Source organism: Filicampus tigris, chromosome 4, assembly GCF_054856515.1.
Source record: "Filicampus tigris isolate MCC_2025a chromosome 4, RoL_Ftig_1.0, whole genome shotgun sequence".
Lineage (NCBI taxonomy): Eukaryota > Metazoa > Chordata > Actinopteri > Syngnathiformes > Syngnathidae > Filicampus > Filicampus tigris.
In genome coordinates, this window is record NC_141220.1 from 9,283,626 (window position 1) to 9,309,261 (window position 25,636).

General features: G+C 41.9%; 1 protein-coding gene across 1 annotated transcript; it reads left to right on the forward strand.

Annotated features, from left to right (window-relative positions):
* Positions 1 to 8,466: 8,466 nt before the first annotated feature.
* fjx1 (four-jointed box kinase 1) lies at positions 8,467 to 10,639 on the forward strand. The gene has a single exon (XM_086028620.1). It carries the CDS (start codon positions 8,811 to 8,813, stop codon positions 10,056 to 10,058), a length of 1,248 nt encoding a protein of 415 aa, XP_085884746.1. The 5' UTR covers positions 8,467 to 8,810; the 3' UTR covers positions 10,059 to 10,639.
* Positions 10,640 to 25,636: the final 14,997 nt, after the last annotated feature.

Here is a 25,636-nt window from a genome sequence, read left to right on the forward strand (position 1 = left end):
AGATTAGCCCCCTACACACACACACACACCCACGCACACGCTAACCCTGTCCTCAATCCCAGAGCATGAGTAATTGTCAGGCCCTGTGAAATAATTGTAGCTTTCAACACTAATGGAAAACGTGCACATTCATTATTCAGTCCAGAAGATAAAGTGCTGCAAAGTGTCAGGGGACCTATGACTTATTGCTGTGATGAACCAACCGTTGACTATAAAGGAAGCAACACAGGTCCAGTGAACTCACTCCTCCTCTGTCCTGATCCCCAAAATGTCTTATGTCCCCCTTCTGGCCATCTGCACAGGCAGAGCAGCACCTCGCACAGAACCCGAGACCGCATCACAGCTGTGGCATGCTCAGATGGCTGCTGATGGGCGCACTGCGTCTTTGCAGACAGAATGACAGACGGCCCGGGATCTCTTGTGTCACTGCAGCGCTTGACCACAGGCGACCACGACTAGTGGAGAAAAGCCAGCCCAGCGTTACATCCCTCTGGGGAGTGCTGTGGGTTTTTATGAGCTAACGTGGGGGAGGAATGTGGCAGGAGGGGAGGTTGCTCCAAGGTTTGCTGACCTGCAAGATAACACATGGCAAGAAACAGATAGGCTTGATATGTGAACATGCCCACACTTGCGCTGAGTGAAAGAGACACCAGAACCTGAGTGCTGCTGCACACGGATCCAGTCCATACATGTATAATTCGAAAAGCCAACACACGTTGGACGGAATTCCAACAATGCACTTAAGTCTTATTCATTTCCCGTGTCTAGACCCCAAGAGACTGTTGCTGTTATTTAGCTACTTATTTAGTAACAAAGTGAAAGCAGAGCAACTCAATCAATGTGAAGCAGGATTTTGGGGGGCAGACACCAAAAATATGTCATGCGCTCATTTACAATAAGCATGGATTCAAGTACTTTAGCAACCTTGTCTGTGCCACTTATTTAGAACGTCTTTTAAAGTGCCTTGCTATCTAGTTATCTGGGATGCAGACAGTGCAGACTAATTGGTTTAAACAGCTCTCAAAATTAGATTGGGGTGAAAAAAAGATCTACTGAAGGACTTACTTTTTTTGTGAACGGTGTAAAAAAAGCACATTCAGCTGATTACTCAAGACTTCATCACAAAGATTTGAGGGCTATTATGCCAATGCATTTTTGCACCACCAAGTTCTTTCCATTTTATTTAGCACTAGTTCTGTAAGATGGAGTCTATAGCTCAGCTGACTTTCAACAGTCAATCACAGAGGACATATAGACAAACAACTGTCCTTCTTCTTGTTTTTATTTCAAACATGTATAAAAATCAACAATATTTTAAAATTAATAAACAAATATTCAAACAAACACTGGTAATGAATTACCTGCTTAGGCATACCTACATGATCATTTACATGTTTAGAAGTCGGAAGTCAGAGTACCTGGAGAAAATACACCCAAACATGCAAACTTTGAACTATGAGGGTAATTAGGTGGTAATTAAAATAAATTCTTTTGGGAACTGTAACCCAGGAAGCAAGCACAAGTCAACCAAGTTCAACCAAGAAACAGGAAGTGGAACAGTGAAACAAGGGGACAAAGGAATGCACGACAAATGGGGCAGAGGGATAGCATTAAAAATCAGTAACATATGGATTTTTTAAATTGCATTTATCTATTTTTGTAATGAATTAGAAATAATGCGTTGGAAGCCGGATGTATGATCTGTGGAGCATGGTTGGAAACACATGATTGTCTCTCCTTGGAAAATATTACCAGCCTGAGACACAGAAACAAAAACAAACTAACGCTTGGCACTATTTCACGCACCAAGTCATTCACCTTTGAAACGTTTCCTGCTTGACAGCCATCTTGTCCCCATCCCTAGGACCCTCACCTACTGCTCCAACACGCATGTAAACACACAAAGAATGTCAAAACTGTGAGAGGCAAGTAGTGTTTTCGATTTGAAGAAATTAGAATACTAAATAATGAACATGTTTGGCCATTTACAATAGTATCACTTAATATGTTTTGTGCTGCATCTTTTGCAGCTTGGGTGGGTCGTGGGTTTGAATCCAGCCTGTCTCTTTTCCACCTGCATTCAGCTCTACGGCATTCCTGTTTAGCTGCATGAGTGCTCTCATTAAACCATAGCTCCGGTTTAATTCTTTGCCGGATATTTTTTAATGGAGCTACGGAATCCAAAATATTAAGGCAGGGCGAATACAACCAAGTGTTGGGGTTCCTCTGTGTTTGAAAGGGAATACAAAGTCGATCAAAGGCATCAGAGAACTGACTAGCAGTGAGGGGGTTAAAAACCCTGTGCCTGCACTCACTAGCCGTGGCTCTTACGGCACTGGAAAACATTACATCAAAGAGCAGTCATATGATCAGGAAGTAAATCTGAGAAAACATGTCGAGGTAAAGCTAAATGATTAGCCTTTCGTTAGCTTGACCCTGACGTTACTTTAGCATAACATGCTGTATTAGGGTTGTAGACCATTAGGTTCCATTTGTTTGCTCTCAGGAAGACATTGACATTTTGAAGTTTGAGAACTGAAAAAACAATTCAGTCAGTTTAAAGAGTGTTAAGTGATGACTTCAAATTTAATAGTCTTCAAATTATGTGACTGTCATGGTCTGCCTTTTGGGTTTGGTTTTTTACTTTAGTTTCATGTGTTTCCTTATGTTCCTTTGTCTGTCTCTCGTTAAGTTATTGAGTCCACCTGTACTTGTCATCCCGGTCCCTTGTGTTAGCCAACCAGCTTCCTCCTACCCTCTGTGTCTTGTCCAGGTATTCCTCGTTGTATCGTCAATGTGTCTGTATTTAGTTCCATGCTTTCTTTCAGTCCTTGTTGGTCAAATTCATTCGTCTTGTCACTTGTCAAAGTCAAGTCCTAGTTCTAGTCCTAGTCCTAGTGTTTGTTTGGTTTGTTTTGGTCCTTGTTGTGTTTTGGACTTCAACATTTTTGTTGCTAGCCTTTTTGTTTTTCTATAATTAAATACTTGATATTGCACTCTGATTTTGCCTCCTGCATTTGGGTCCCCCTCCACGGTCACCTGACAGTGACATGAAAACTAAACATGCGGTAAAAGTACTTTTTACTTTTACTCACGAAGTATATTTCAAAGCCTGTGCAATTTTACTGTTACTTGGGTAATTAATTGAATGAGTACTTTTACTTTTACTCAGGAGTTTTTATACAAGTAATTGTACTCTTATTTTTACCCAAGTACAGAATGTCATGTCAGTACTTTACCCTTCTCTGGTTTTAAAGGGGAAATCAACCCAAACATATTTTTGTTCCCAGCAGGCCCACTAATTGAAACATGACATTCCGATCGATATTGCGTTTGTGGAATATGAGTTAAGCAGCGAAATCCACCCCTCATTAGCCATCTCAGGGGGAGACCATTTTGTCACTTATGTCGACTAAAAATGACATAACAACTTCTCAGGGCTCAGTAACGACCAATCACGGCTGACCTGTTTTCTGAAGCTGAGCTGTGATTGGTCGTTACCCGAGCCCTGACCAGTTGTGATGTCATTTTCAGTCGACAGAAATGACAAAATGGCCGCCCCTGAGATGGCTAAAAAGAGGTGGATTTTGCTGCCTGACTCATAATCCACAAACACAATATTAATCAGAATGCCATGTTTCAACTAGTGGGCCTGCTGGGAACATATTCTTAAAAAAAAAAAAAAAAAAAAAAAAAAAAGGAAAAAAGTAAATTCACCTGTTCTCCAGTATTAAGTTTCCAAAACGCCTATGTTTTTTAGATACAGTTCACGTGTTGAGAGTTAGTAATAGAGTGAACTTATATAGCATTTTAGCTTCACCATATGATGCCCAAAGCGTTTCAGTAAAGCAACTTTAAAAAACGTTTAGTGTGTATGCACAGGAGGCATGTTGTCATTTGGACCCAGGCTTAATAATGCACACCCATGTCCTCCAAACATTTAATTTGGAACGTGGTTTACAGTCAACTAAGTGTGAATTGGATAACATTGCATTCCTGAGCAAGAGAATGTCTTTTTTTTTTAATGTTTGATTTAAATAATGAATAGGACGTTGTGCAGTTACAATCGAGTTACTGGACACTTTATGGCAGCTCTACACAAGGCTATTTGACGCCAAGGATAGGTGACGATCAGCTGTAATGTCGAAAATAGACTATTACATAGATGGGGGAAAGAATGGGCTTCCGTCTATGCTTAGTCCGACTATTTTTTGAGTTTCCAGTCTATCATTTATCACCTGCAAAATGGGCGTCCATCATGGGCAGATAGGTGGACCGGTTCGTCACATAGGCAGTATGCCCAGCTCTGGTTTGTAGTGTGGCCTCAATAGGGGTCAGGTGGTCCATTATGGCTTGAGGTGTAAAAGGGTGTGCTGGGCCATCTACTGGGTGAGGGTGAATGGGGCCTCACTGCAAAAATCAGCTACCTAACCTAGACTTAGAATCTAATATCAAGCTGAAGTCTTTTTGATCTGGTTTTGAGAATAATATGCTATGCAAAAGCAGAATTTGTAAGATTATAAATATTGCTTTAAGATTATTTGTCTTTTATTTCTTACTTGTTTTTTTAGAGCCTAAAATTCTTACATTTACATGCAAATAAACTAAATTAGTGTCAGAGTCTCACTTTGATGCAATAGCTTTTGTTTTCAGACAACATTTAGCTGTAAAAACTTGTTTCAAGAACCTCCTAGTAATTGGTTGTAACTTGTAACAATAACACACTTCACTATCAATACACTTAACACTTTTTGTTGTGATGTGCTCCAGGATGGCATGGTAAGTGGTTAGCACGTCTACCTCACAGTGCAGAGGTTGTGGGTTCAAATCCTGCCCGGGCCTTCCTGTGTGCAGTTTGCATGTTCTCCCTGTACCTGCGTGGATTTTCTCTGGGTACTCTGCTCCACCCCCCCACCCCCATTCCAAAAACATGCATCGTACATTATAGTTTCAACTTTATTTTACCTAATATAGTGCTTGAAATTAGTGTTCCGCCACTTATATTAAAGGGAGGGTGGGGATGGCCATGTTTTCACTAAAAAGTTCATTTTATATATTTTTTGATCAGGAAAATGAAAAGAGTTGTCATTATTTTATCAATAAATTTGGGAGAAATTAGCAAATAAGTGACTCCATGAATAATGCCCCTTGTTAATGAGGAGAATGGCCACCCCCCCAGCGTTCTATCCCTGTTCGGCCGGAGACACGGGAGTAACCGATTCCAAACTCTTCATTGGAAATCATTGTACTTTCATTGCTCATAACGTCCAAAAACGGCGATCAATTGGCTCTAAAATGTATGTGACATCTCTACTAATGTCCACTTCAACATATCAAAAGGATTAACCTCTCTGTGGCTGATTTATATGAGAATGAGGAAATGTGGAAGTGAGCAAAGCTACATAGGTTGGGACCAGAGCACACTGCTTCTTTGCTTGAAAAAAAAAAAAACACTGCTTCTTTGCTGATCAGGGTTAGGACAAGCGAGGCATTTAACACCAGTCAGGATATTTACAGAGACTGAAGTGGAAATGAGTAGACGTGCACATTTATTTGGATGAAATATGGCCCCATTTTCTTGACCAACAACACACCGTCCAATTTGGAACGTAAACAGCCGAAGAGGTACGTTCCAATGCGGCCACACTCGGTTGTGGAGTCAGCCTCGCTGGAACTTTTTGTTCACTGAACATTGACGCTTCTTTGATGAGGGATTACCCATCAACTTGTACGTTTTGCCCGTATTTTATACGTTTTTTGATCATTTCAAATTCTGTACGCCATCTAACAATTTTTGTATGGGGAAAAAAAAAAAATTAAAAACTCTTTTTTTGTTAGACCGATCTCGTCTTGCCCATTTCGGCTCTAATCCAGAGCGTTCATTAGCGATTCCGACTGCAAACTTTGGCCGACTTTCTCGAGCAAAGGTCAATGTCAAGGTGAACTTTAATATCCCCAAGGAACAATTTCTTTTACAGGCAGCAGTCAACAAAGAAACATCAATAATCCACTCACACACAAACCATATGCAAAGTATACAGTGTTATGCCATACTATTTAAAAGGGCAAGTACTTATTTCTTGAATTTAGATTGTGCTGAGTGAAACCAAACCAGCTGTGCTTTCCTTCATGCACAGCAGTGGTAGTGGCAGTGCTTTCTGCACCCATGAAAGTAAAAAATAAAATAAATTGACAGATGAAGCTGCAGAATGGACAAAAGGAGAACATTAACCAATATGTACTCACTTTCCCTCACCCTCCAAACCCAAACGTTGACGCTATCTCATGCTTCTTAAAAGGCATCAAACACATTAACTAGAGATAGGCGAGCCGAGAATAGGTAGCATATTATTGCTAAGTTAGCCGTATGTACAGTATAAAATGTGTATATGACAGCCAGTTATACTTTGTCTACTTTGGAAACTGCGCAGCCTGTTTGCCATTTCATGCATATTGTAATACTAGCTAAAATGTTAGCGTCACTACCAGAAACAGTCCAATACGCGGCTTTCTTTTGGCTTATTTACATTGTATTCTAATACATTTAAGATGACAAGACAGACATATTATGTGAATACAATGCTTTACAGTGAGTGTTGTCGAAAAATAAACAATTATTTACTTACTGACATGATGCTTTGTCGATTCACCACATTTTTAGTAACTGTTGATATTGAAGTCGCGAGGACCCACTGCGCGTCCCTCACCCTGTGTCGTGTTGGGAACTGGATCCTTCTCATTGGTCGACAAAACGCTTACAGGAACGCCCAGTGGGAATTCTTGTATCCTGACAGGATAGCAGCCGAACCCTTCTCAGAGATTCAAACTGCAGACGACACATTCTGAATTGTATTTAGTGATTAAACTGCTGTCTACCAATGACCTAATCACATTTTAATTACAGTTATCCATTGTAAAGGGGGGTCTAGAGGGCTACAGAAATGTTTTCAATGTTTGCACCCAGACCTTTAAAGCGGTTTATCATTCCATTTAAAATCAACGTGAGAGTTGCACACCTTGACGTGGCGATACAAGAAACTGATCAGACAAAGTGTGTTTATAAGGAACTGCAAACAGACCTGCATGGGCGCATGGTCAGGGAGATCAAAGATCTGCAAAGAGGGCACTTGGGGACTGCTTTGGCGAAGAGAATTTATTGATGATCTTGCACCATGAGTTGTCACCTCCTACAAACCACGAGCTCCTGGTTCTAATCTGAAAGAAATACAGGCAAGGTGTATTTTGGGTGAGGGGGTTTCAGTTGTTATCATGAGCTGCTTTAGCTCTTTTTTTTCTGAGTCAATTTACATCTTTAGTAGAGGTACGTTATTTGGAACACATTTTTGATGGCATAAAAGCCTGAGCCAACATACGCAAGCTTTTATTGATGAAAGTTAATAAAAGAGGGAAACTATTTTGGGTGCAGAGGATTTATTTTTCATTGTACCAATTATCAGGTACTGTATATGGAGTGTCCCAAAAGTCAATATACATTCCTTTTTTCCATTTTGTTTCAGGTATCATTAAGATGTGAGGTCATCAGCTATTTACAGCTCATAGCTACTGTGGGCACTGATGAAAACACTCAACGATCCTACAGATGGTATCCCTGCAAAGCCAGGGACAATTTATCCGGAGGGCTGCAGTGGATCTCAGCGTCAACAAAAGCTTGATTCAGTAGACGCTTCAAAGAACGATAAAGCTTTACCCATGCTGACTTGAGTGTATTGAAAGGTTTCAAGCACAAGATTATACAGTAATGTTAAACAACCTGAAGTCGGTACGGCCCTAGCTAGTACTGTATTTGGTGCCAGACTGCAATTTTGTAACGTTGATTCAGTGTCACTTCAATGGGCAAGGGAATGATAGGCTTAAACTGCCAGCGCCAAGCTGTTAAATGGCCTCACATCTGTCCAACTTGATACCTAAAAATAAAGTGGAGAGTCGTGACATTTGGGACACCCTGTGACATTTGGGACACCCTGTTTTACTGACAGTAACATTTTTTTGACATTTTGACTTTGGTAATTAATTTCAGTGCCTGTACGTTTTTCTGAACGTTTACAGTTGAATCAGTATTTCTTTTACTAGTCCTTTTTACACACGTATCTGTATTATAAGTAAAGACTATTTTTTGCCACCCTCTGAAACTGCATCATTATGCTGTTTTTTCTGCGCAAATGTGAATCAGGTTTTTAAATTTACCTCGTTTTTTTAAATATTTTGAAAACTACCTGGAGTGGATTAGCTGGGTGAAAATATGAGTCTATTTCTGAAAACTGCTGCTTTAAATTGTGAGGATTAAAAAGTAACCACACACACAGCGCATAGTGCACTTGCCCCACTCCTCCCTGTCCCCTCCTCCGCACGACCCTCCCACCATTCCCGGGACTGGAGTCACGTGTCTCACCGCCTAGCTTCTCAACTAGCCAACACCGCCACAAATCAAACTCACCCTGCCCAGCACCGGTTTGTTGGAGAGAGAGAGAGAGGGAGAGGGTGGTGGAGAAGAGCGAGCGAGAGGAAGATGAGAAGCAGTGAGGTGTCCACGGGCAGAGAGCCACTCCATCACCAGAGAGTAACGATGACGAGGGTTCAGTAGAGGACAGACCCAAAATGTCTCCGCATAGAGGAGGCTTTTGATAAGCATCTGAGATGAGCGGCACACCGCTTCGGAATCTCGTTCTCAAGCAGTCCGCTTGGCGCCCACTGAGCTCGGGGCGCGCGCAGGCTTTCGGTCGCCCCTGCTCAGCCGCGGCTTGAATAGAAGTGGATCTTTTTTTCTTTTTCCTTTTTGTGTGGTCTTCGCCATGAGGGTTCTGACATCCAACTTGTTCGCGCTGCTCTTCCTGAGTGCATTCGCGGGGGTTTTCTACGTGTGGAGCTCACTCGAGGACCGCTTGGAGCGACATAAACGGGGCTTCACGGTGGCGGGCGCTGGGTCGTTCTACCCCAAACTCCCAGTGGAGCTTTCCGTTAAAACTTTCCGTACTCTGCTCGCCGTCCCGGCGGCACACAGAACGCAACTAAAGGCTCACAACATAAGTGAGAGCCCAGCGGGAGGTCGCCATGACCACGTGAATGGGAATAAGACTCCACAGGATGCGAGGGTCAAGTTAGACCCCCCCGTGGAGGATGGCATATTTTGGAGCGCATGGCTAGAGGATTTACTCCCGGTGGGCTTCACGGAGGAATATGCCCGCGCTTGGCAAGACAGAGCGAGGGCTGCGCGGGTCGTGAAGCTGGAGCCGGGATGCGGCAGGACATCCAATCAGGTCGCCACTTTCGCGGATGGCTCCAAAGCGTGTGTGCGCTACGGGATCAACCCGGATCAGGTGCAAGGAGAAACTTTGACCTATTACCTTGCTTGTTTGCTTGGCATCACCAACGTGCCCCCTCTGGTACTGTCCCATCTGAACAGCTACAGTGAACAATGGGGGCCGGTGAGGACGCGCCTAGGTGGACTACAGTGGAGCGACCACGCCGTGGTTTCTCTCACCGAGTGGGTCTCTAACCTGAGCGGGGTAGTCACACCTGCTCCGCTACGCCAGGAGAGCAGCGGGTTGCACCCCGACCTCCTGAACAAGACCACAGCGGAGCTCTTGGATCTCATGCAGTGGAGCGACCTGATCATATTCGACTACATGACGGCCAACTTTGACCGGCTGGTGAGCAATCTGTTCAGCCTGCAGTGGGACGCACGTGTCATGGAAAGGGACACCAACAATCTACTGAAAACGCCGCGCGGGGACCTCGTTTTTATCGACAACGAAGCGGGTTTAGTGCACGGCTTCAGGGTGTTGAACATGTGGGAGCATTATCACCAGACGGTGCTGAGCTCCGTGTGCGTGTTCAGGAAGAGGACCGCGCAGAGCGTGGCCGAGCTCCACAAACGCAGAGACGCCAGGACACGGCTGCTGGAGCTCTACAGAGAAAGCGAGCCTTTGTCAGCCAAGATGGGCTTCCTTTCAGACGAACACGCCGCTGTCCTCCAGGACAGGATAGACAGAGTATACAAACACATTCGAGACTGCAAAGAGAAGTACGGCAAGCTATGAACATCCACCATGGACTTTGTGGCCCAAAGATGCAAAACAGACATCTTTGTCTCAAATATCCAACTGAACTACCTCGTATGGATAAAATGTGACGCATACTCTATCGTAACTATTTGTGCCATCTTAATCCCTGCTGATTTATCTCACACTATGAATTCCACTTTGTACACTCACTTGATTAGATTACAATTACAGATTACAATATTGACTGTTTAGGGTAAAATGTAGCCCCTCACGCTCTATGTGTGTTTGGATTATTGCCACATGGTCCTTAATCTAGATAAGTAAACTCCCAAGCCTTACTGTTTACAGGTCAGTATTTAATACTTTATTTCTGTTAACATATCGTTGCTTTTATAGAAAATCTTTTTGCACAGTCAGTTGCCGTAGAGGCAGCATGACACTTGTATTTTTTTTTTTATTCAGCCTTAAAAGTGTAGCATTTCAATTGTACATGTTGTAAATATTGCTCACCAACTTGTTTTGACAGGTCAGAGGTCCACTAATTTAATGTGCATTGTAACATTCCAAAATATCTTGTCCCTTTCCCCGTTTTAAATACACACTAATTTATGTTAAAACACTGTGTGCTGCTTAACTGTTATTATAGTGCGTCAAACATTTAGCAGCTTGCAGCCACTCTGCTGATCATTACAGTGCTTTCATTGTGTTGTATAAATGCGTGGTACTGGCATGAATGTTCCCTCTGAGCCATCATGTCAGCCAAAGGCACGCTACAACGGGAAAATGCTAATCCTTTATAATCTTACCAGGAATTATGAAGGAAGAGACAAGTGACATCATTTGATACGTTTTCAAAGGGATTTGCTGTTTCCTAACTTAATTGAAATTAGTTCTCATCTCTGCCATCCACATGAATCAAGGGCTTCAATAAAGGGGAAGTCAACCCAAACATATTTTTGTCAAGAATATGTTCCATGCAAGCCCACTAGTTTAAAACAAGGCATTTGATAAATATTGTGTTTGTGGAATAAGAGTTAATCCACCCGTTTTTAGCCATCTCTGGTCGCGGCCATTTTGTCACTTCTGTCGACTGAAAATGACATCAACTACTCAGGGCTCAGGTAACGACCAATCATGACTGACCTGTTTTCTGAATCTGAGGCGTGATTGGTCGTTACCTGAGCCCTGAGCATTTGTGATATCGTTTTTTTAGTCAACAGAAGTGACAAAACGGCCACCCCCAGAGAACGGCTAAAACGGGTGGATGAACTCTTATTCCACAAACGCAATATTAATCAGAATGCCGTATTTCAATTAGTGGGCCTGCTGGGAACATATTCTTCAAAAATATATGTTTGGATTGATTTCCCCTTTAAATAGATTCATCTATTCAGTTAAACAGCAAAAAACATCTCCCATTGTGGGAGAATATGATGCTGAGAGGCTAATTAATGCCATTTCTCTCAGATGAGGATTTTGTTTACCAGTTGCAAAGGTTAAATCTGAACTTTGAAAATTTGAAAGCACATGAGTGCCTGAAGGTCAGTATTACTTTTTCGGCTTTCACTACAACACCGCAACAGTTCTTGTATTTGACCGTTTTAAAAAGGCTCCTTCTTTATTAGTTCCATAACAGATTGGACTTCTCTGATCTTCAGAGCGAAACCAACGATATATGTTTGGAAAGTCATATTTTCAGCCTCCAGCTATTCTGCAGCTGGTTTCTTTTACTATTTGCGTATGTTCAGCCAACTCAAGGGCGCATCACTATTTGTACAGCTCGTGGGATGAGAAGCTTTGCGTATGTTATTCGAACAGTGACTACTTATCTGTCTTTTCTATGCTTGGGGCACATGCAAGTAATTTGTGGTTTTGCCTGGTGGGTCACAATGGCAGCGATGCAGTGTACAGGGTTAAGCAGGTATAACATTTTCACCCAGTGCAACCACCTGCTTCAGCTGCTTTGTAGATCAATATGTGCACTAACTGGGGAAAGGAGGTCATGCTAATGGGTTGGGCGCTGGTCCTACAGTTAAAATGTCGACTTGAGTTTCATTGGAGGGGGGGGGGGGGGTGTTACGTGGACTGCGTACAGCTGGGCACCATCTAAGCATGCTTGTTCATGCAGAACCCTGCAAAGAGATTTACGACAGTTTGTAGACACCAGGGATTAAACGCAATGTTGAACTGTGGTCTGCATGTGTAAACCAGACTCACAACCCTCCTGCTTTTCCTGCCTTTCATGATTTGCCTCATGTCTTGTCCTTTGAGCTTTGCATCTATTGTTCACATCGCTGTAAAAACAACTAATGAGCTAAAAAATGTAATGATTTTTTTAAAAATGTGTTTTCTAAAAAAAAAAAAAAAGCCCTAACTTTTTATGCATGGCTCAGACTTTCTGCTTGGTTTGTTTTGGTTAACGATGCAAAATTTTTCAAGTCTACACCCAATTTATTCTCTTCCACAGGCAAGAAAATCCTGTGACACTGCACTGAATTAAACTTTTCCTATAGCTCATGGCACTAAAGCAGGATGTAGTGCTTAATTACACCCTGAGAAATGCCAGTGTGCTGTGGTTCTCTTCACATGTGGTGCTTTTGTGTACGTGCGCATGTGTGTACAAAGAGCCACCGGCTCAGGCGGTCATGCAGCCTGAGGCCCGCAGCAGGCCCCAGCACAGATCTGCAGGTACTTCAACTGATCTTCCTCTTATTTGTGCACATTGCAAACATTCCAGAGTAGCAGAGGGAGGATCATCTCCATGGACACGCACACGCACGCAGCGATTTCTCCAACAGGAAAATGAAACAGGAACCAGCTGTGTACACAGGCTGTCTTTAATGTTGAAGGTTTGAACTCTGATCATTTTTCTCTTACTGTTTTATAACTCCTACTAGAATGTGACGATTGATTTGGATGATAATTTTGAAAACGCAGATTAAATAATAACCAACCTAAGACTGTTTTAGGCATAAAAAAAATAAGCAAAAAGAAAAGTTTAAAGAAGGTGTCTGTGTTTTGCCATTAAATAAGTGACTAACTCAGGGTGTCTCCCCCTCAGCGGGTTCGCCATGTGTGAGTGAATAGACATAACTGGCATTCTTTCAAGGCTACATAGTGCAGGGGACTTCCTGAGCATGGCTGAATGATTTCATTATAAAACACAGCACATAGGGGGAGAGTCACTTAGTCACAGCTGAGTGGATACCGTCCATAAAGGGTCAATCGTGGGGGGCTGGGGCAACGACTAGAGGGGCTTTCAAATTGTGGGCTGGACATCCAGAGGCTGGTGTGCTGGGAGAGCTGGCACAAAGCCTGACTGTGTTCAAACCAGGGGTACTAACATAAGGTCATGGCCTTTGGGTTTGTTCCTCAAGGTCAGGCAGTGCAAGAGCACATTCCTCCAAAAAATGGGTGGATTTTGATGCTTAATTCATATTCCACAAACACAATATTAATCAGAATGCCATGTTTTGACTGGTGAGCCTGAATAGAACATATTCTTGACAAGAACATGTTGGGGTTGACTTCAACTTCAAGTCTTAAAGGGTCTTGTTTGAGAAGTTTCTGGTCGATATTTCATTACATTTTGCAAGTTTAAGACTGAGCTTGGAGAAGGACACAGTCAGATGTATTCATCTAATGCTAGTGTAGTTCTACAGTTTTGTATTTTCTGGAGGCCACGGAGCAAAATGAAAAAGATGAAAGAGTGCTGTATGTAAGGGTAAGTACAAAAACAGCTGTTGTCCAATCTTTCAGTGATGCCATGCTTGCAGATTAAGGAAAGGATTACTCTCTACTGGTCATTCTTGAGTTTTTTTTTTACCCTTGCATCAAGTTGTTATATCACAGTTGAATAGGAATCAAAACTTTGTTTTGGTGTAAATTTGAGAAACGGCAGGGGCAATTATTTTGATATTTCTACTCTATATAATGTATCTTGCAGTATGAACAAATCAGCAAAAATCCATGTCCTGTAATCACAAAAAGACCTGTTATAACCTCATTTGAGATTCTCTCTTTTTCCCTCTTAATAGGATTTACTTCATGGTAGTCTTTGCACAAAAATAAATCCAGATTAATTTCATCATATAATTCCATCCTATTTGTTATGCTTCTCCCTTCAACGTCTGTCTCCAAAATTTCCTGCAGAAATTTGCAATTTTCATTTAATTGGATGTATAGTGAACATTAAATTTCCGTCACATAGAGAAAATCAAATTTTATGAACAGTAAATGCCCTTATGTGACTAATTTTATACCGAATAAACTGGATTTATTTCCACAAGCATGAGAGCACAAACACTGAGTATGCAAAAACCCTTTCAATGGCTGACTTCAAGAAAATGGTGAGTTCTGCTATATAGCAGACACGTATTATTACCTTTAAAAACAGTTTCCAGGTGTTCTCATCGAAGGTCTCTGACATTCTTGAATGTAAATAAACAAAGGATAAATAACTACAACATACTTGACATCCACTTGTAGCACTCTTTTTGAAATTGGGTGCTGTTGGAGTCAATCAGGGCTGCTGTGGTGCCAATGCAGAGAGTACATCTTACGTTGCCATGACCCGATGAGTATTTGTTATAAACCAGCCTGGAGTCGGTAGAGATAAGTGAGCCCCCAAAAAGATGATTTATTTTCAACTCGTGTAGGTTAACACTTAATCACCAAGTTACACTCGATCAGTGTGCGGATCTGTGCATGTGGCAAATGCTCTGAGCACATCACCAAACCCAAATGCACCCTGGCACCACATCAACAACTTCGCTGAACAGTCACGTTTGTGTCGGATAGGAGAAGCTAATGCTAATAATGCTGTTAGTTTGAGCTAATTAGTGCTAACACTGTAGGTCTGCTGGCCTTTTGGCTTTGACGTGATAGGGCTTCTGTTTAGTCCTTGAAAATGGCGGAACTTTACCCAGCAAACTGCCTGAAACTTGTGAGTGCAGCATTATGTAAATTAGGCACACTGTTACATTACAATACGGCAAAATTTAGATCGGCTTACAGACGCAATTAGAAATTATTTTCTTGCAGTTTCAATTGGTGGATGAAACGACAATTTGGATAGAACACCACACAAAACGTAAATTCCCACAAAATGCACAGCACACACAACCCAGTGAAACATTGTCAATAACAAAAAAGCAGTACGTTGCCCAAAAAAAAATGCTATTGCTTTTTGTTGTTTTTTGTTGTTGTTGCTGAGTATTTGTTTGTTTTATTCACAAAGTGTGTAATGACTTTATTTGTAAAAAAAATACTGATTGTAGAAGCCAGTTTTGCTCTTCATGACATTTGATTGACATGCTTTGGTGTCCATATTTGCATGTTATGCTGCCTTGCTGCAGCAGGGCAGCCACTTTCTAGAGTATGCTCATTTGCATTAGGTTCATCTCTATGTAAATGAGAATTAGTGTGCTTATGGAAATGACTCTTGAGTTTTCTTCTTCACTCTAGTTTTTCAAACACATTTCACTTTAGATTTTGTGACCCGCACCTGCCCATTTCTGAACCAGCATGATGCAGTAATTTCTCAGCAAATATGAATACTGTAGACTCTACACTCTACAGTGTAGAGCATAGGTGTCAAACCCAAGGGACGAGGGCCCAATTCTGCAAATTACCGGTGTGTGCAATTACTTCATGCTTCTTGCTAAAATACCACAATTGTGAATTGTCAATTGTCTTCACTTTTAGAAACAGTGAGATACTGCAAGCATTTTCTCTTAACAATCCCCTTTTTAAAATAAATTTAATTATATTTGAACTAACAGTTTTTCTGGCCTCTGTTTTTAAAACGAGTTATTTAAAAAATATATAATTATAACTGATTTTGGATTGGTTACTCATGTAAAGCAGTTTTCACACTTTTTACATAAAGTACAACCTCAAAAAATATATTTTTTCAAGTACCACCATAATGACCTAAAGTGTGTTCATTCAAAATTAGCCAGAGGTTGTATTTCAAAAAAGTGTATTATAAAGCACAGTTTGAACATTAACACTTCACTTAAACATAGTTAAACTAAAAACTGTTTGAAATATTCCATTTAAATTGTTGCACATTAAATGTTAAATAAAAAGTGAACCTAAATAAATGTTTGAAAACCAAGTTTTTGAAGATTAAATGCAAATTAATTGTACCTAAACGTTAGGAATAATGTACTGTAACTTCACTTTAATTTTCCCTTCATCGTCTTGTCATCTGTTGTTAAGATCTTTTCATTCAATCTCATATTTTTAGATGTTTTTTATTTTATTTTATTTTATTTATATTTAATTCAGCGATTATTTCAAATACCAGCAGAGGAACCCACGTACGACCAGTGGTACTTGTACCACACTCTAACTATGGTCTAAGTATGGTACATTAGAGGTGCACAAACCAGCTAGTGGATTAATGCTAAAAATGGACAGTCCCCACAAGGTATCTGATATAGGCACTAAATTAGAATTAGAGCAAATTGGCCTTAAAAAGCATGTTTGACAGCGATTTCAGGTTTTGTGATTTGCTCAGTTTGCTGTGACAAAGTCATACAGGCTTTGTGCCAGACATGCCTGAAGTGCAGGGAGAATCAATACATAGAAGGGCAAGAGGACGTGTGATGACAAAATTCTTCGACCCTGCTGAAAAAGCACATTCCTCCGGGCTGACTTGATCCCTTGCTGCTTCTCTTGCTCTGCTGGCTTCAGAGTAAAACCTAGCCAAGGTGGTGCTCTTGAATCACAGCACCCATTGACAGCGCAGGAACTCTGTAATTTGGTCATTTCTATGTAAATTGTGTGTTTGTGATACCATCATAAGTTTTCCATGCTCCGCGATGTTGTACTTCCACACAGGAATGACTGAAGCTGTGGGAAGATGTCACAAGAGTCAATCAGTAAAGTAGAGAGTTGACAAAGAATATAGCGAGTGAATCGAAGGGCACTCTAGCATGCAGGGATGAGGACAGGCATTGAAGGTAGCTATTTTGGGTTGGATCCAGGTGCTAGCTTCTCTCCCTCAATATCAGTGGGATAATGCAACAGCTCCCCGCAGGCAAACAATAGGGGTCTGATGGCTGACTCCATAGTTTCATTGTAATTTGAATAAGATTTGACATGCCGAGCTGATGGTGAGATGAGACCACCGAGTGCAGAATGCAGAAAGACTGGGGGCAATCTGTCATAATTGTGGCATGATAATACAAATATAGCATAATGAAGCTGATGTGAGTTGATGGCATTCAGCATTGGCTTGAGTGCAAAAAACAGACCATAAACCAGAGTGGCTGTAGCCTACAAGTCTGGAGGGGAAAACAACAGAGACACTTTGTTCGTAAAGGTCAAAAAGTTGGCGAGGAAATCCTACTCGTTCTGAAGTGATTCATTACCTCAGTAAGTATCAAGGTTAAAATGTTCCCTTGAAAATGATGGTCCCATTTTGAGTCAGAGAAAATAAAACACTGGGTGTTGTCTTTGTCACCATCCTAAAACTTTGAACAACAACTTTTTTTTTCAGCTTTACATCGTGTCCTTGGTACCTCAGGCAGTTCCAACTTTCACTCCTCACCACTTTTGGCACCACATAAAACAAAGTGGTGACAGCAAAATACCAAAGTCAAGACTTCAAAGCAAGCCCACAGACCAATAATTAACACCACAGAAGCTGCATCCTATTCTTTTATGCACTCTATGGCGATTTGGAAGATAATAACTTTCACCATTTCTCTGACCCAACAAAATTAAATGTGGAACTTTTTCAACCATCACCCAGGCCATCGGGAATTTCTGGGCCGGTCCTGGCCACCATGGCGCGTGTGACGGCCGCACCCTGTCGGTGACTACATTCAGGCGCATGACGGGCATGTTGAGAAGAATTTTTCAGCGCAATGGCAGCCGCAACGTCATCCAACCACATACCCCCCTAAACTCCTTTGACGATAATTTCTCGGTAGATGACGGCCGCACGTAATCCAAAACACAACAACATCGAAACACATTAACTTTTTCTTACAAACGTCTACTTAGCTTACTGCTGACAAATAATGCAAAATGTAAAAAATGGGCTAACTAATATCATCTATGTGGCAGCATCAGAATGCTTTAAAGGTGGAGTTTGCAATTTTCAGGCTGTGCCTGCTAGCAAGATTTGCATATGGCTTCAATTGAGTCTGGAACAGATTTTAGACATTTCCATTCATACAATGGGGTTAGTATTTCAGAGACAACATTTTTGAGTTACATTGAGGTCATGAAACAAAATAAGCTTGTATCTCATGGCACCAATGTATGTTAAAAAGTCTTGAGCTAATTTGTGGAGAGGGGGCTGTGTGTGTGGGTGTTTTGAGTACAAAGCCAATTTCCACTACTTTTTTTGGGAGTGCTTGGAAGAGCCAATTACATTTAGTGAGATTCTGATTAGCTGTGAGATTGAAGCATCAGTCCAGGCCAGCTAAACAGTATATTGTGGCAGTATAAAGGAACGCACACGACTGACTGGTAAACACGTCTTTATTTCTCGACTGCCAACAATAGAAAGGAACACAATCCAATATTGCGCCAAAAACATTCATATAAACACCTCCGAACTGTATGCCTGCTGGGTGAGAGGCATGGTCCTAAAGTCCACCACAATATACTGTATTGTTCCATATTTTTTTTCTTTTTATGATTGTTTACTGTGTTGCCCATTACTGAATATGTGTAGGCCCTAATTTGGAATCAGGCACACCCACATTGTATACTAAGCCTAGGAATTTCGTTAAAAAAAAAAAAAAATCTGATAGTACCAGCTAAGATGTTCACTGAGCCTCACCAAGAGTGATTCTTCCTGTCTCACAGCATTAGCAAATCGACAGAGCACTGGTTAATTCTATTGTAGAGGTCATAGCGGTGGTCATATGCTTTGAGACACACTTGGTCCTTTGTGAAGTCTTTTTCCATACACACTACTGTAGTCTTATGACTTCCCCCACTTGTCAAGTGAAGCACATACTTGTTGTCACACGCTTTACTGAGTTTTCTCAAAAAGGAAGTCATCCAGCCTCTCTCCCAGGCAGACCCAGCTATTATGACACACCTGCAGGGCAAGTCTAGTGTTTTACCACAACCTAGCAGTGCCTTAAACAAAAGAAAAGCAGAGTAAGTATGGTGACGCATTTCCTAACCTAAATCTGGATCCATTCAACAAGTGTGCATTCAACAAGGTAAAACTGTCCCGTCTTGCTTTAATTTTCCACTTTAAAACAAATTATATTTGGTCACATCTGTTAGTCTTGTGTAAATACTTATTGAACATTGTGCAAACATTAATTTGCTGAAGGTAGGGACTAAACCTTTGGGCAAGCTCCAAAGACATCTACAAAATCATTTTTGTTCCAAAAGTGCCTATATAATGCAACAGTTTCTTCTACATAGGCAATCATTGTTTCTGCTATCCTTTGTTCCATTTCTTTTTTTGAATTTGAAACAGCCCAATATAATATAATTTATCTTTAAAAAGGGGTAAGACAGAGTTTTATTGAACACCTGGGGTATGAAATATATGTCACTCTAAATGGAAAAATTCATAGCCATCCAGTGGGAAATGAAAAACGACATTTACTGACTCTGTGCACGCGTGAGTGTAGGTGTGTGTGTGTATGTGCGTGCATTTGCGTGTGTGTGCGTTTTGGAGGGCAGTGCCGAAAAAGTATAGCTTGTTGACAAATAACTCTGATGGGCACTTCTCTTTTCATTTAAGAATATAGAGCTTGTCATCTGCATGGCTTCATTCCAGACAATTTCATCAAGAAATGCTGTTAGTATTGAATTCCTTTTGGTATATAAATGCTTTGGATACAACATATTTACACCAATTAATTAAACAAATGATGCTGGTAAAGATACATTACTTCTTGAATTTTAATTGTTCAATTTGGACATGGTTCCAAATTTCTAGAAACGGCTAGGCTGAATGCCCGTTTTTTGACATGCCTATGATCCAGAAAGGCAAGGCATGCTTCAATGAATTTGGTGTAGAATTCAGTCAGTGTGAATCGGTTCAGCTCTGTTTCTTTTCTTACTTTAAGTTAAGATTCAAAATCATAAGGAAAAACTGCTGGGAAGAATGAAGGGGGAAAACTAGGCAAAGAAGAAGGTAAGGAAGAAGAGGAAAAAAGTTGAAGGATAAGAAGACAGAACAACAACAAGGCCAAATAACTTCAAGAATATCGACATAATAAGTACAGCACACTCTATCCATCCAAAATAAACAAGGGAAAGGACTTTTTTTTTAAAAAGGGAAGTTATCCCCAAAAATATCTTTTTCAAGAATATGTTCACTGCAGGCCCACTAGTTGAAACAAGGCATTCTGATTAATGTTGCGTTTGTGGAATATGAGTTAAGAAGCAAAATCCACCCGGTTTTTAACCATCTCAGGGGGAGGCCATTTTGTCACTTCTGTCGACTGAAAATTACATCACAAATGCTCAGGGCTGAGATAACGGCCAATCACGGCTCAGCTTCAGAAAACAGGTGAGCTGTGATTGGTCGTTACCTCAGCCCTGAGTAACTGTGATGTCAATTTCACAAAATGACAAAATGGCCGACCCCAGAGATGGCTAAAAACAGGTGGATTAAGCCCTATTCCACAATAACAATATTTAATGCCTTGTTTCAACTAGTGGGCCTGCATAGTACATATTCTGGAAATAAATATGTTTGGGTTGACTTCCACTTTAAGTGTCTTAAAGTACAAAGCCTTGTCGAAATAAACCAAGGAATATGGAATCAAGAAAGATGACAACATTTCTGATGGCCTCCTCAAGTCATGGTTCAGCACAAGAGGGTCATTTCCCTTGCTTTGCTTTCCAATGTGCTGTTGGGTGTTAATGCATAAGGGTATACTGGCTCCATTTGAGAGCACCGGGATAAATTCTGTTGTGATTTGGCGTCACATACAATACTGACAAATATTGGGCCACCATTAGATTTGTTTTAGCAATGCAATAATGACTACCAATGGCTGTGGACGAGCAAAATGAAAATTGCCATTGATTGGTGGAGAAACGTTATTCTGCTTCCTGAACACTGTTGATGTGCCCTTGAGCAAGGCATTGAATTGCAGAACACCTTTTTAGCCTTAGCATGTGTGGGGTGTGGCAACATCAATGTTCAGAGTTAAAATTTGCTCAGCATACAGTACTTTAATTGAAAGTGTTCCTGAACTCAGTTGAACATTGCGTTAAATAAAACAACTATTTATTATATTTGAGTTAACCGTGAGAACTTTATCAATTTTGAGGTGCTGTATTTTTCACCAATTGGCCACTCAGCAGACTCAAGAGACACATCAACACCATCAAATGTCACTATAATGCTCAACATGTGCACCATATACTGAAAGTAAAACCAAGGCCATGAATGTGTCCCTCAGCAAGAGACAAACGAGCACAATGTTGTCACAACTACATCGTGAGTGCTTGGGTCACATTGGTCGTGCTGATCATGTTGTGCAAAACCAAGAGTCAGGTCGGACACTGACCCCAGCCATGCTGTGTTTTTATAACCCCCAGCTTTTGAAAACAACTCCCTCCCTAACGGCAGCCTTAAATTCACTGCACCGCTTTTTCCATATGATGTTGCTGCTTGGCATGCGTGCATGTATCACAAGACCAGTCTTGTAATCTGTGTTTCCCATTTTAATTAGGAGTTCTAGGATAGTTAACCTCTGACTAATCCATCTGGCTAGCTGGATGGTCGGCATGTTGCTTTTCATAGGTTTAAGGATGCCCAGCAACACCTCCCTTTCCACTAGTGCTGCACCCCTTTATGCATTCCAGGTGTTCCCATAATTCACAGGGCCCCAAATACCATCAGGACATTCCTGAACTTCAGAGGCACACCAGCAGATGAGGGTGTAGATTTATGGCCTGCTGATGGACAGTGCAAGGGGGAGTGCAGCATGGGTGAGAAGGAGCAAAGGGCCACTTCAAAGAACAGGAAGTGCTGCTGCCGTTCTCCCCAAAATGCTTCCTCATAGAAATATTCACAATTCTCACACGCTCGGAGCTTTCGACAGCTGCAGTGTTCAATGAATCACTACTTTAAACACATTCACTATAGGTTTCATTTTTTATCCACCATGACAAGAGCAGCAGGCAGCTTACACGGTGCCCCATTTAAGATGTTTCTATCTTCCTCTAACACACATAATTATCACAGACAAGGTTTAGCTTTTCATTTCTCATGATTTCAAAGGTGACCCTTTGTGGATTGCCTTCAATTTTCTTTTATTGCACCTGGATAGAATATTTCCCCCACTTTAAAATGCCACCGCCTTCTCGAGATAGCTGCTGACTTTGATTGTAAAATCCAAGGTCATGTGGAAATGTGTATCTAGCTATATTTGTGAGTAGATTCGCATTTGCATGTGTGCTGAGCAGAAGCCTCTGCCTGCGCTCAACTTGCTCGTGTTATACTGCAGCGGCTCTTGCGGTCTGTGACAGTGATAGCTGTACAGAGGGTTTGTCTTTTTTTTCCCGAGGTCTACCTCTGATTTGTGTGTTATTGGTGTGACAAATACTACATATTTCATGGAATTGTGCTTCACAATGCCAGATAACACAAGAGCAAAGTAGATAGCACACACATTATGGACATGAACACCTTGGTTGTTTTCATCTCTGTCAGGCATTTCTTTTTGCAAGTTAGATGTGTGATGAATACCAAAATAAACATGATAAGACTTCAGTTTTCCTTGACTTTCCTATTGGTTGTCATCATTAAAGGGATGATCCTGTTCCAATTCTGGATGTTATTTCCAGGAACTAGGGCGATCCAAAAGGCACCGTTTGATCATTTTTCACTGCTCTCACCGAGGTTTAGCCTGCCAACTTAGCCAGTCAGTCATGAAAGCAAAAAAAGAAAAGTCACCTGCAACATTGACTTTTATAATCAACGTATGTACTATTATAGCTGTATATTACTTATAGTCAGAGCTGGGCAGTCCGTCCCGGGGCCGGACCGGTCGGAGCCTCTGGCCCGGCCAGATGCCCATTTTTGGGGTGGAGGGGTGCGGGGTAATAAATCTTAAAAAATGGCCGGACTAAGCATGGCCGGAAGTGGATATTAGTCCGGCCCACTAATAGGCCCTCATGCGTTTGACGTGGTCGCGAGGCGGCCAAATTTTATCTCGGCCTACTCAGTGAAAGGCTTCTTTCTACTCCCACGTCGGCGCGAGCGACAACTGCCGCATTGATTCACATGACCGACGCATTGTGCTTGTTGGCGACAGGTCTGCGACACATGTCACGCACACATCAGGAATTGTTGCTGCTCTGATCGGTCCATTATGTCACATGTTGCGATGACATACAGTTTCCCACACGGAGAGGATTCACTGCGCAGCTCGTTACTGTTGCAACGCAAGCTAGTATGGCAATAAAATTGAATCCGTAGGCTAATCATCTCGGTCCCTTTATGGTTGTAGCATGCACGATATCCAATGTTGTCGCATTCTTTTTGAAGTGACGCCCCCCGACTTGGAACTCAACTTTTTCAAAACAACATGTGTGCGGGTGTAGATTAAACTGCGCTCAGCACTCAAGTATGACGCCGGCACATCAAGGTGGAGTTCATGCACTTCTTCTGGCGTCTTTCCTACTTCTGGAAATACGCCGCAGCAAACCTGCTGTGTATAGTGGTTTGCTGGTATGCTTTTATTTTGAAGGCCGGGAAGGAGGGGAAGTGTGAAAAATAAGTAACTTGTTGACTGCGACTTCTGGCCGTCTGATGGACCCAAATAATTATACAATACAACAAACCAACCCCGGGGCTTGCAATGGAAGTAATCACACGCAGTTGGGTAAGTAGTAAGGTACTAGAGGCGCATTTTGAAGCGTGTTTGAAGCGCGTCCACAGCGGGTTTGAATAGTAAATTAGCCAGCTAATGATCCTTAAAAAGCCTCTGTCGTTCGCATCTCTCCCGTGGCGGCATCAATCACGGACCCTTTTTTTTTTTTTAACGGGGCGGGGGGGTGATCATTTTTATGAATAAGGGCGGGGGGTCGCGGCCCGAAGGGTACCGAGGTCAAGGGAGGAGGGTCGCGGCCGGACTGGCAAAAACGTGTCAAGTGATATAGTTTGCTTATCTAGTCATGGTTGCTGGTGAAGCCTTGCTAGAGAATTTTTTTCTTGATTCTTCTTAAATATGTCATGTCGGTATAGGCAGTCATTGTGAAGAGCTGAAGAAGAGCCCAATTGTGGACCTGCGCGCTTGCCCTGCCGTGACACAGAGAGGGTATAAATAGAGGCGGCCCACATATCATTGTGCCAGACAGAATGTGGCATCTGCTGTGCAAAGTGTCTGAGACCCTCCTAACGCTTCTCCATTTCTCTCCCCTCCCCCTCGCACCTTTTATTCTTCCCAGTGATCCCATTCCTCCTCTCCCCTTTCCCCCATTTGTCTCTTTTTGTTTTCCTCGTATTTCCTTTTCTCTCTCCATCTCATTCCATTCGTCTGCCTCCTTGTAATTGCCCCTTTACCCTCCCCCTTCACACTTACTGCCACACACCTGTTGCCATGTGTTGAGTGTTGTGGAAGGGACTCAATTCTTTTTTGAGGCAGTGAGATCTTATTTCAAAACATACAGTGGGGACTCGAGAGCGAAGAAAGACGAATATGAATGAAGGGAAAGGGGGGAGGTTAGCTGAACGGATGATATTGGGCTCTCCTCCAATGATTAAAATCCTGATTTCATATTTACATTTGTTAACAAATTCTTCCTCAGGGAGCTACACATGCATGCAAATACAAGTTAATCCTTTGGGATTAAGCGGTGTATTTGCAAGGCAATTTTGAAAAGGATTGCAACTGTGAGAGATAAAAGCAGTCATTGTGATTCTCTGCAGGTTATTCCTCAACCAAAGCCCATGCTAATGATTCAGCGATACAATTCTCTGCTCTCACTCATCCTGTGCAAAGTCAGGTTAACCTTTCTCTTTCTATTTTGCCTTGTAATACTTCACTCAGTTGCATGACCTATTGCATTTACACAGTGCAGCTATACATAGAAATGACACCGAATGGATCAGTTAGGGCATCCTTCCATTTGCTACATACATTCAACCACTGTACTAGCTTTTGTTTTTCCCAGAGGCACACAATTTAATCTCATAATCTGCTTTCACCGTGACTTGTGTTGAATTCATTCAGAGGCAGGGGACAAAGAGCGGCAGACTGCAAGGCATGGCACAAACACGCACGCATACACACAAGAGTCACGGTGCCAGCGCAAATAATGAGCACCTTAACCGTCATTACATTTTTTTAATGATTCATTCCTCCTTTGTTCTTCATCTACCCTTTCTTTTTCATCCTTTGGTTTTCATACCTCCCCCCACCTGCTTGGACAGGTAGTTTTCCATTAATGTTTGCTGACACAGCACTGTGTTCGCCCTCTGGCAGCCCAATCATTGCTTTAAGAGTTGACACTGGAGATTCACAGTAGGATAGCGCGCAAAGGGGGAGGGGCTGCAGGAAGATGGCAGCCTGTCCAACTGTCAATCGGAGAAACGCTGCAGGTCATCTTTTCATCCTTTTGTTTGCTTGCAGAAATCTTTCCCGTCTATGAAGATGAAA